The sequence below is a fragment of the Podarcis vaucheri genome, assembly GCF_965113315.1.
Source record: "Podarcis vaucheri genome assembly, chromosome: Z".
Classification (NCBI taxonomy): Eukaryota; Metazoa; Chordata; class Lepidosauria; order Squamata; family Lacertidae; genus Podarcis; species Podarcis vaucheri.
Window position 1 is genome coordinate 52149515 of NC_138758.1, and position 13746 is coordinate 52163260.

Here is a 13746-nt window from a genome sequence, read left to right on the forward strand (position 1 = left end):
TATTATTATATATTATTATATATCATATTTTTTATGATCAAGTAGAAAACCATTATCAATATTATTATTATTATTATTATTATTATTATTAATGATAATAATACGAACTGAATTTATCTCGGGGTAGGGGGCATATCATTATTATTATATTTATATTTATATTATATTATTTATATTATTATATATCATATTTTTTATGATCAAGTAGAAAACCATTATCAATATTATTAGTTGTTGTTGTTATTATTATTATTATTATTATTATTATTATTAATAATTTTTATCAAGTAGAGAACCATTATCAATATTATTAGTAATTATTATTATTATTATTATTATTATTATTATTATTAATGATAATAATACGAACTGAATTTATCTCGGGGTAGGGGGCATATTATTATTATTATTATTATTATTATTATTATTATTATTAATATTATTATTATTATTATATTTTTTATCATCAAGTAGAGAACCATTGTCAATATTATTATTATTATTATTATTATTATTATTATTATTATTATTATTATTAATGATAATAATACGAACTGAATTTATCTCGGGGTAGGGGGCATATTGTTATTATTATTATTATTATTAATTATAATATGAACTGAATTTATCTCGGGGTAGGGGTATATTATTATTATTATATTATTATTATTATTATTATTATATTTTTTATCATCAAGTAGAGAACCATTGTCAATATTATTAGTAATTATTATTATTATTATTATTATTAATGATAATAATACGAACTGAATTTATCTCGGGGTAGGGGGCATATTGTTATTATTATTATTATTAATTATAATATGAACTGAATTTATCTCGGGGTAGGGGTATATTATTATTATTATTATTATTATTATTATTATTATTATTATTATTATTATTATTATTATATTTTTTATCACCAAGTAGATAACCATTATTAATATTATTAGTAATCATTATTATTATTATTATTATTATTAATGATAATAATACGAACTGAATTTATCTCGGGGTGGGGGACAATGGGTGGGTGGGCAGAATCAAGGAGGGAACCATTATTAATATTATTAATATTATTAATGTGGGTGGGTGGGTTGGCCGAATCAAGTAAATCACCATTATTATTATTATTATTATTATTATTATTATTATTATTCCCCCAGGTGGAAGCGCTGCTCGCCTCTGAGGATTATGGGAAAGACCTGGCGTCCGTTAATAACCTCCTCAAGAAACACCAGCTGCTGGAAGCCGATATTTCGGCCCACGAGGTAAATTATTATTATTATTATTATTATTATTATTATTATTATTATTATTATTATTATTATTATTGAAACCCAGCCAAATGGGAGGGGTATAAATTTATTATTATTATTATTATTATTATTATTGAAACCCAGCCAAATGGGAGGGGTATAAATATATTATTATTACTATTATTATTATTATTATTATTATTATTGAGACCCAGCCAGATGGGAGGGGTATAAATATATTACTATTATTATTATTATTATTATTATTATTATTATTATTATTGAGACCCAGCCAGATGGGAGGGGTATAAATATATGATGATGATGGTGATGATCTTGACTTCAAAATCAGGAACGGAATCGAAATCTTGATTTCAAAATCAGAAACTGAATCGAAATCTTCATTTCAAAATCAGAAACTGAATCGAAATCTTCATTTCAAAATCAGAAACTGAATCGAAATCTTAATTTCAAAATCAGAAACTGAATCGAAATTTTCATTTTAAAATCAGAAACTGAATCGAAATCTTCATTTCAAAATCAGAAACTGAATCAAAATCTTCATTTCAAAATCAGAAACAGAATCGAAATCTTCATTTTAAAAGAGCGCCAAATTTTCAGGAATAGAAATCTTATTTTAAAATCAGAAACAGAACCGAAATATTAAATTAAATTAAATTAAATTAAAATTTGAAGAAAGGGAATTTTTAAAAAATAAATTAAAATTACATTAAATTAAAATTTTAAGAAACTGACATTTTTTTAAAAAAAATTAAAAATTAAATTAAATCAATTTTTTTTAAACCTTCGATCCGCAGGATCGCCTGAAGGATCTGAAGTTTTCTGCTTGTTTCACCCTTTAAAATTTTCAGAAATTGAATTTTTTTCCCCCAAAAAAAATCCTTCGCTTTCCGTCCATCAAAATCAATCAAGATCGTGCCAAATTTCCAGAAATTCCAGATATTTTTTTCCAATTGATTTTTTTAAATTGGTTTTAATTAAAAAAAAAACAGACATTAAAACAAACGGGGGGGAAACATGAAAAAGAAATACATAAAAAAAGAAAAAGAATAAGAAAGAAAAAATTAAAAAAATTTAAGAAATGAATTTTTTTTTTAAAAAAAATCAAATTCATTGATTTAATTAAAGTTAATTAATTTAATCAAATTAAAAATGTAATTAAATTATTATTTTTTCCACCCTCCGCAGGATCGCCTGAAGGATCTGAACGGTCAAGCCGACAGCCTGATGACCAGCAGCGCCTTTGACACCTCCCAGGTCAGGGAGAAGCGGGAGACGGTCAACGGGAGATTCCAGCGGATCACCGCCATGGCGGCCGCCCGGCGGGCCAAGCTGAACGAGTCCCACCGCCTCCACCAGTTCTTCCGGGACATGGACGACGAGGAGTCCTGGATCAAGTAGGTCCTTGGGGAGGGGATCTGCTGGGATCCGAGAGATCGACCCTGAAAGCGTAACCCTGATTCTAAAACTTAACCCTAAACCTAACCCTAATAGTAACCCTAAAATGTAACCCTAATCCTGGATCAAGTAGGTCCTTGGGGAGGGGATCCGCTGGGTTTCGAGAGATCGACCCTGAAAGCGTAACCCTGGACCTGAAAACCTAACCCTAAAAGTAACCCTAAAATGTAACCCTAAACCTGACCCTAACCCTGGATCAAGTAGGTCCAGGGAGGGGATCCGCTGGGATCCTAAAGATCAACCCTAAAACTAAGCCTGAAGCCGTAACCCTGAACCTGAAAACCTAACCCTAAAAGTAACCCTGAAATGTAACCCTGACCCTGGATCAAGTAGGTCCTTGGGGAGGGGATCCGCTGGGATCTGAAAGAACCATCCTGAAAGCGTAACCCTGATCCTAAAACGTAACCCTGAACCTGGAAACCTAACCCTAAAAGTAACCCTAAAATGTAACCCTAACCCTGGATCAAGTAGGTCCTTGGGGAGCGGATCGACGGGTTCCTAAAGATCAACCCTAAAACTAACCCTGGAACCGCAACCCTGATCCTAAAACGTAACCCTGGACCTGAAAACCTAACCCTAAAAGGTAACCCTAAACCTGACCCTAACCCTGGATCTAGTAGGTCCGTGGGGAGGGGAGGACCGGGGCGGATCGATGGGATCCTAAAGATGAACCCTACAACTAACCCTGAAACCCTAAACCTGATCCTAAAACCTAACCCTGAGCCTGAAAACCTAACCCTAAAAGTAACCCTAAAATGTAACCCTGACCCTAAAACGTGAACCTAAACCCTAACCCGAAAACATAACCCTAAAATTAACCCGAAACCTGAAAACGTAAGCCTAACCCTAAAACCCTAAACCCTAAACCTAAAACATGATCCTAAACCCTAACTCAAAAAAATAACCCTAACCCTAAACTCTAACCCTAAAACATAACCCTAATCCTAAAACATATCCCAAACCCTGACCCTAACCCTAACCCTAACCCTAACCCTTAAAACCTAAAACGTGACCCTAAGCCTAACCCTAAATCCTAACCCTAAAAAATAATCCTAATCCTAAACCCTAAACCTTAACCCTAAACTCTAAGGCAACAACATAACCCTAATCCTAAAACATGAACCCTAAAACATGAACCCTAAAACTAACCCTAAAATATAATCCTAAACCCTAACCCTAAAACGTAACCCTGAACCTGAAAACCTAACCCTAAAAGTAACTCTAAAACGTAACCCTGAAACCTAACCCTAACCCTAAAACATAACCATAAAACTGACCCTAAAACGTAACCCTAACCCTAAAATGTAACCCTAAAACATAGCCCTAAAATTAACCCTAAACCTTAAAACGTAAGCCTAACCCTAAAACCCTAAACCCTAAACCTAAAACATGATCCTAAACCCTAACTCAACAAAATAACCCTAAACCCTAAACTCTAACCCTAAAACGTAACCCTGATCCTCAAACATGACCCTAACCATGAAACATAACCCTAAATCCTAATCCTAAACTATAACCCTAACCCTAAAATATAATCCTAAACACTAGCCCTAAATTCTAACCCTAAAACATAGCCCTAAAACCTAAACCCTAATCCTAAAACATAATCGTAACCCTAACCCTAAACCCTAAAACATAACCCTAAAACCTAAACCCTAATCCTAAAACATAATCGTAACCCTAACCCTAAAACATAACCCTAATCCTAAAACCTAACCCTAACCCTAAATCCTAACCATCAAAGTAACCTTCAAACCTAAAACATGACCCTAAGCCTAACCCTAAGTCCTAACTCTAAAAAATAATCCTAATCCTAAACCCTAAACCTTAACCCTGAGCTCTAACCCTACAACCTAACCCTAATCCTAAAACATGAACCCTAAAATATAATCCTAAACCCTAACCCTCAAACGTAACCCTGACCCTCAAACATGACCCTAACCCTGAAACATAACCCTAATCCCTAACCCTAAAATATAATCCTAAACCCTAACCCTAAAACATAACCCTAACTCTACAACATAATCCTAAACCCTAACCCCGAAACAAAACTCTACCCTTAAAATATAACCCTGACCCTCAAACGTAACCCTGACCCCATAAAACTAACCCTCAAACGTAACCCTGACCCTAAAACATGACCCTAAGCCTAACCCTAAATCCTAACTCTAAAAAATAATCCTAAACCCTAACCCTAAACTCTGACCCTACAACATAACCCTAATCCTAAAACATGCACCCTAAAACATAACCATAAAACTAACCCTAAAATATAATCCTAAACCCTAACCCTAAAATGTAACCATGAACCTGAAAACCTAACCCTAAAAGTAACCCTCAAACGTAACCCTAAACCCTAAACCCTCACCCTAAAATATAATCCTAAATCCTACCCTGAAACCTAACCCTAACCCTAAAACGTAACCCTAAAACCTAAACCCTCACCCTAAAACATAATCCTAAATCCTACCCTGAAACCTAAACCCTAACCCTAAAACATAACCCTAAAACCTAAACCCTCACCCTAAAATATAATCCTAAATCCTACCCTGAAACCTAACCCTAACCCTAAAACGTAACCCTAAAACCTAAACCCTCACCCTAAAATATAATCCTAAATCCTACCCTGAAACCTAACCCTAAAATATAATCCTAAATCCTACCCTGAAACCTAACCCTAACCCTAAAACATAACCCTAAAACCTAAACCCTCACCCTAAAACATAATCCTAAATCCTACCCTGAAACCTAACCCTAACCCTAAAACATAACCCTAAACCCTAAACCCTCACCCTAAAACATAATCCTAAATCCTACCCTGAAACCTAACCCTAACCCTCAAACGTAACCCTAAAACCTAAACCCTCACCCTAAAATATAATCCTAAATCCTACCCTGAAACCTAACCCTAACCCTAAAACGTAACCCTAAACCCTAAACCCTCACCCTAAAACATAATCCTAAATCCTACCCTGAAACCTAACCCTAACCCTCAAACGTAACCCTAAACCCAAACCCTCACCCTAAAATATAATCCTAAATCCTACCCTGAAACCTAACCCTAACCCTAAAACGTAACCCTAAAACCTAAACCCTCACCCTAAAACATAATCCTAAATCCTACCCTGAAACCTAACCCTAACCCTAAAACATAACCCTAAAACCTAAACCCTCACCCTAAAATATAATCCTAAATCCTACCCTAAACCCTAACCCTAAAATATAATCCTAAATCCTACCCTGAAACCTAACCCTAACCCTAAAACATAACCCTAAATCCTAAACCCTCACCCTAAATCCTAACCCTAACTCTACAACATAATCCTAAACCCTAACCCCGAAACAAAACTCTACCCCTAAAATATAACCCTAACCCTCAAACGTAACCCTGACCCCATAAAACTAACCCTCAAACGTAACCCTGACCCTAAAACATGACCCTAAGCCTAACCCTAAATCCTAACTCTATAAAATCATCCTAATCCTAAACTTTAACCTTAACCCTAAACTCTAACCCTACAACATAACCCTAACCCTAAAACATGAACCCTAATCCCTAACCCTAAAATATAATCCTGAACCCTAACCCTCAAACGTAACCCCGACCCCATAAAACTAACCCTCAAACGTAACCCTGACCCTAAAACATGACCCTAAATCCTAACTCTATAAAATCATCCTAATCCTAAACCCTAAACCTTGACCCTAACCCTAAACTCTGACCCTACAACTTAACCCTAACCCTAAAACATGAACCCTAAAACATGAACCCTAATCCCTAACCCTAAAATATAATCCTAAACCCTAACCCTCAAACGTAACCCCGACCCCATAAAACTAACCCTCAAACGTAACCCTGACCCTAAAACATGACCCTAAGCCTAACCCTAAATCCTAACTCTAAAAAATAATCCTAAACCCTAACCCTAAACTCTGACCCTACAACATAACCCTAATCCTAAAACATGCACCCTAAAACATAACCATAAAACTAACCCTAAAATATAATCCTAAACCCTAACCCTAAAATGTAACCATGAACCTGAAAACCTAACCCTAAAAGTAACCCTCAAACGTAACCCTAAACCCTAAACCCTAACCCTAAAATATAATCCTAAATCCTACCCTAAAACCTAAACCCTAACCCTAAAATATAATCCTAAATCCTACCCTAAAACCTAAACCCTCACCCTAAAATATAATCCTAAATCCTACCCTGAAACCTAACCCTAACCCTCAAACGTAACCCTAAAACCTAAACCTAACCCTAAAACCCTAAACCCTAAACCTAAAACATGATCCTAAACCCTAACTCAAAAAAAACCCCCTAACCCTAAACTCTAATCCTAAAACATGACCCTAAGACTAACCCTAAATCCTAACTCTATAAAATAATCCTAATCCTAAACTTTAACCTTAACCCTAAACTCTAACCCTACAACATAACCCTAACCCTAAAACATGAACCCTAATCCCTAACCCTAAAATATAATCCTGAACCCTAACCCTCAAACGTAACCCTGACCCTAAAACATGACCCTAAGCCTAACCCTAAATCCTAACTCTATAAAATAATCCTAATCCTAAACCCTAAACCTTAACCTTAACCCTAAACTCTAACCCTACAACATAACCCTAACCCTAATCCCTAACCCTAAAATATAATCCTGAACCCTAACCCTCAAACGTAACCCTGACCCTAAAACATGACCCTAAATCCTAACTCTAAAAAATAATCCTAAACCCTAACCCTAAACTCTGACCCTACAACTTAACCCTAACCCTAAAACATGAACCCTAAAACATGAACCCTAATCCCTAACCCTAAAATATAATCCTAAACCCTAACCCTCAAACGTAACCCCGACCCCATAAAACTAACCCTCAAACGTAACCCTGACCCTAAAACATGACCCTAAATCCTAACTCTATAAAATCATCCTAATCCTAAACCCTAAACCTTGACCCTAACCCTAAACTCTGACCCTACAACTTAACCCTAACCCTAAAACATGAACCCTAAAACATAACCCTAATCCCTAACCCTAAAATATAATCCTGAACCCTAACCCTCAAACGTAACCCTGACCCTAAAACATGACCCTAAATCCTAACTCTAAAAAATAATCCTAATCCCTAACCCTAAACTCTGACCCTACAACTTAACCCTAACCCTAAAACATAACCCTAAAACTAACCCTAAAATATAATCCTAAACGTAACCCTAAAGCCTAACCCCGAACCTGAAAACCTAACCCTCAAATGTAACCCTAACCCTGACCCTAACCCTGGATCAAGTAGGTCCTTGGGGAGGGGATCCGCGGGGATCCTAAAGAGCAACCCTACAACTAAGCCTGAAACCCTAACCCTGATCCTAAAACGTAACCCTGGACCTGAAAACCTAACCCTAAACCTAACCCTCAAATGGAACCCTAAACCTGACCCTAACCCTGGATCAAGTAGGTCCATGGGGAGGGGAGGAGGGGGCGGATCGACGGGATCCCAAAGCCTGATCCTAGAACGAATCCTAAAACCCGAAACCGGATCCTAAAACCGAACCCTGGACCTGAAAACCTAACCCTAAAAGTCACCCTAAAATGTAACCCTAACCCTGGATCAGGTAGGTCCGGGGAGGGGATCCGCTGGGATCCTAAAGATCAACCCTAAAGCTAATCCTGAAACCGTAACCCTGATCCTAAAACGTAACCCTGAACCTGAAAACCTAACCCTAAAAGTAACCCAAAAATGTAACCCTAACCCTGGATCAAGTAGGTCCTTGGGGAGGGGATCTGCTGGGATCCTAAAGATCAACCCTACAACTAACCCTGGAACCCTAAACCTGATCCTAAAACGTAACCCTGAACCTGAAAACCTAACCCTAAACCTAACCCTAAAATGTAACCCTAAACCTGACCCTAACCCTGGATCAAGTAGGTCCATGGGGAGGAGGGGCGGATCGACGGGATCCCAAAGCCTGATCCTAGAACGAATCCTGAAACCCGAAACCGGATACTAAAACCTAACCCTGAACCTGAAAACCTAACCCTAAAAGTAACCCTAAAATGTAACCCTAACCCTAGATCAAGTAGGTCCGGGGAGGGGGGTGGATCGACGGGATCCCAAAGCCTGATCCTAGAACGAATCCTAAAACCCGAAACCGGATCCTAAAACCTAACCCTGAACCTGAAAACCTAACCCTAAAAGTAACCCTAAAATGTAACCCTAACCCTAACCCTGGATCAGGTAGGTCCGGGGAGGGGATCCGCTGGGATCCTAAAGATCAACCCTAAAGCTAATCCTGAAACCGTAACCCTGATCCTAAAACGTAACCCTGAACCTGAAAACCTAACCCTAAAATGTAACCCTAAACCTGATCCTAACCCTGGATCAAGTAGATCCTTGGGAGGGGAGGAGGGGGCAGATCGACGGGATCCCAAAGCCTAATCCTAGCACTAATCCTAAAACCCTAAACCTGATCTTAAAACGTAACCCTGGACCTGAAAACCTAACCCTAAAAATAACCCTAAAATGTAACCCTAACCCTGGATGAAGTAGGTCCTTGGGGAGGGGATCCGCTGGGATCCGAAAGATCAACCCTGAAACCCTAGACCTGATCCTAAAACGTAACCCTGGACCTGAAAACCTAACCCTAAAAGTAACCCTAAAATGTAACCCTAACCCTAGATCAAGTAGGTCCGGGGAGGGGGCGGATCGACGGGATCCCAAAGCCTGATCCTAGAACGAATCCTGAAACCCGAAACCTGATCCTAAAATGTAACCCTAAACCTGATCCTAACGTTCTTGGGGATCGGGGGCGGCGGATCGACGGGATCCTAAAGATTAGCCCTACAACTAACCCTGAAACCGTAACCCCGATCCTAAAATGTAACCCTGAACCTGAAAACCTAGCCCTAAAAGTAACCCTAAAATGTAACCCTAACCCTGGATCAAGTAGGTCCTTGGGGAGGGGATCCGCTGGGATCCTAAAGATGAACCGTACAACTAACCCTGAAACCCTAAAGCTGATCCTAAAACCTAACCCTGGACCTGAAATCCTAACCCTAAAAGTAACCCTAAAATGTAACCCTAACCCTGGATCAAGTAGGTTCTTGGGGAGGGGGAGGACGGGGGCGGATCGACGGGATCCCAAAGCCTGATCCTAGAACTAATCCTGAAACCCTAAACCTGATCCTAAAACCTAACCCTGAACCTGAAAACCTTACCCTAAACCTAACCCTCAAATGTAACCCTAAACCTGACCCTAACCCTGGATCAAGTAGGTCCTTGGGGAGGGGATCCGCTGGGATCCTAAAGATCAACCCTACAACTAAGCCTGAAACCCTAAACCTGATCCTAAAACGTAACCCTGGACCTGAAAACCTAACCCTAAAATGTAGCCCTGACCCTGACCCTAAACCTGGATCAAGTAGGTCCTTTTTAGGGGAGGAGGGGGGCGGGTCGACGGGATCCCAAAGCCTAAAACTAATCCTAAAACTTGATCCTAAAACCTAACCCTGAACCTGAAAGCCTAACCCTCAAAGTAACCCTAAAACGTAACCCTCCATAGCTTTTCCCAAAGCTAATATTAATATTAATATCTTAGTTATTGTTGTTGTTGTTGTTGTTGTTGTTGTTGTTGTTGTTGTTGTTATTATTGTTATTGTTATTGTTATTGTTATTATATTAATATATTATTAATATATTGTTATTAATATTAATATATTAATACTAATATTTTATTATTAGTAATATATTATTATTATTATTATTATTATTATTATTAATCCTATTATTTCCCCTATTTCCCCAGGGAGAAGAAGCTGCTCGTCAGCTCGGAGGATTACGGACGGGATCTGACCGGCGTCCAGAACCTGCGGAAGAAGCACAAGCGGCTGGAGGCCGAGTTGGCCGCCCACGAACCGGCCATCCAGGTGGGTCCGAAGCAGATCCCTGGGGATCCAGTGGATCCCACGGCGGGGTTACCCCAACGTATTACCCAACGGATCTCCTCCCCCCTCGCCAATCATCGGATTCCCGGCGGCGATTCCCGGCGATTCCTGCCTCGGAGATCCGGGAGGGATCCACTCGATTCTGGGTCCATGGGATCCAGAAAACGGGATTGACAAGGGGCGTTCCCGGCGGCGCCTGCCTGGGAGGTCCGGGAACGGAAGGGATCCACTTGATTCCCAATCCCTGGGGTCCAGGAAGCAGGGGATCCACCGGATTGGCAGGAGGGTTCATAATGGCGTCTGAAATCGGCGGTTAATAATCATTATTATTGTTAATAATTGAACGATTGAATAGCAATGGAATAAGTGATTAATTATTCATTCAATACTCGTTCGATAATTGAGTAATAATTGAGTAATAAATGAATAAATGAATAATTATTCACTGAACTAGGCAGTTGATAATCATTATAATGGTTAGTCATTATTATTGTTAATAATTAATAATTGAATAAGTGAATAATTATTCACTGAAATAGGCAGCTGATAATCCTTAGAATGGCTAATAATTATTATTGTTAACAATTAATAATAGAACAAGTGAATAATTATTCAGTTATTCCATAATTATGATTCAGTAATGGAATAAGAATTGAATAATGTGAATAAGTGAATAATTCAATTTTTCACTTATTTGTCACATTCAATTATTGAATAATTCAATTACTCACTTACTCATTCAATTCTTCGATTATTGAATAATTCAATTATTATAATTCTATTTATTATTATTATTATTATTATATTACTACTACTATTATAAAACTTAATTTTAATTTAATAATTGAATTATTAATAATAATAATAATAATAATAATAATAATAATAATAATAGTACTACTATTAGTACTAGTACTAGTATAGTATTATTATATTGTAATATTGTAATAGCACTCTTATTTATTATTGTTGTTGTTCTATTACTATATATTATTATATATTATAGTAATAATAATAATACTAATATATCTTATTATTATTATTATTATTATTAGTAGTAGTAGTAGTACTAATAGTAGTAGTAGTAGTACTAATATTAGGACTAGTACTAGTATAGTATTGTTATATTATTATTATATTGTAATAGCACTCATTATTATTATTATTATTATTATTATTATTATTATTATTATTATTATTATTTCCCAGGGCGTTCTGGACACCGGGAAGAAACTTTCGGACGACAACACCATTGGCAAAGAGGAGATCCAGCAGAGACTGGCTCACTTTGTGGATCACTGGCAGGAGCTCAAGAGGCTCGCCGCCGCCCGGTAAGCAGGGGATCCGATTTCCTGGCTCGGATCTGAAGAGATCCCCCGTATAAGGGATCTTGAGGGAGGATAGGAGGAGATAGGATTGTAGAAGGGATCTCGAGGGAGGATAGAAGGGATCTCATAGGAGAATATAGGATTGTAGAAGGGATCTTGAGGCAGGAGAGAAGGGATCTCATAGGAGAATATAGGATTGTAGAAGGGATCTTGAGGCAGGATAGAAGGGATCTCATAGGAGAATATAGGATTGTAGAAGGGATCTTGAGGCAGGAGAGAAGGGATCTCATAGGAGAATATAGGATTGTAGAAGGGATCTTGAGGGAGGATAGAAGGGATCTCATAGGAGAATATAGGATTGTAGAAGGGATCTTGAGGCAGAAGGGATCTCATAGGAGAATATAGGATTGTAGAAGGGATCTTGAGGCAGAAGGGATCTCATAGGAGAATATAGGATTGTAGAAGGGATCTTGAGGCAGGAGAGAAGGGATCTCATAGGAGAATATAGGATTGTAGAAGGGATCTTGAGGCAGGATAGAAGGGATCTCATAGGAGAATATAGGATTGTAGAAGGGATCTTGAGGCAGGAGAGAAGGGATCTCATAGGAGAATATAGGATTGTAGAAGGGATCTTGAGGGAGGATAGAAGGGATCTCATAGGAGAATATAGGATTGTAGAAGGGATCTTGAGGCAGAAGGGATCTCATAGGAGAATATAGGATTGTAGAAGGGATCTTGAGGCAGGATAGAAGGGATCTCATAGGAGAATATAGGATTGTAGAAGGGATCTTGAGGGAGGATAGAAGGGATCTCATAGGAGAATATAGGATTGTAGAAGGGATCTTGAGACAGGATAGAAGGGATCTCATAGGAGAATATAGGATTGTAGAAGGGATCTTGAGGCAGGATAGAAAGGATCTCATAGGATAATATAGGATTGTAGAAGGGATCTCGAGGGAGGATATAAGGGATCTGATAGGAGAATAGAGGGGATCTCAATGGAGAAGGATAGGACTGGATTGTAGAAGGGATCTCGACAGAGAAGGATAGAAAGGATAGGATCATAGAAGGGATCTTGACGGAGGATAGAATCAGATAGGATTATAGGAGGGATCTTGACGGAGGATAGAAGGGATCTCAACGGAGGGTAGAAGAAGATAGGATCTTATAAGAGATCTTGACAGAGGAAAGCAGGAGATAGGATCGTAGAAGGGATCTTGACGGAGGATAGAAGGTGATTGGATCATAGAAGGGATCTCCATGGAGAAGGATAGGATTGGAGAAGGGATCTTGATGGAGGATAGGAGGATTGTAGAAGGGATCTCGACAGAAGGATAGAAGGAGATAGGATCTTAGAAGAGATCTCGACAGAGGAAAGCAGGAGATCATAGAAGGGATCTCGACGGAGGATAGAAGAAGATAGGGTCGCAGAAAGGATCTCCATGGAGACGAATAGAAGGGTATAGGATCGTAGAAGGGATCTTTGTGGAGTATAGGATTGTAGAAGCATCTGGACGGAATATAGAAGGGGATAGGATCTTATAGGGGATCTCGATGGAGAATAATAGGATAGGATTGTAGAATGGATCTTGACGGAGGATAGAAGGAGGTAGAATCCTAGAAGGGATCTTGACGGAGGATAGAAGAGTATCGGATCATAGAAGGGATCTCAACGGAGGATAGGAGCATTGTGGAAGGGATCTTGATGGAGAAGAAGAGGAGATGGGA

At 38.3% G+C, this 13746-nt stretch overlaps 1 protein-coding gene across 1 annotated transcript in view; it reads left to right on the top strand.

Annotated features, from left to right (window-relative positions):
• LOC309524275 (spectrin alpha chain, non-erythrocytic 1-like) overlaps positions 1 to 13746 on the top strand; it is a 199323-nt gene that overhangs the window by 141378 nt on the left and 44199 nt on the right. Inside the window, 4 exon segments of the mRNA XM_082208732.1 lie at positions 1170 to 1274; positions 2472 to 2680; positions 10552 to 10672; positions 11900 to 12021. Coding sequence (XP_082064858.1) covers positions 1170 to 1274; positions 2472 to 2680; positions 10552 to 10672; positions 11900 to 12021 — 557 coding nt within the window.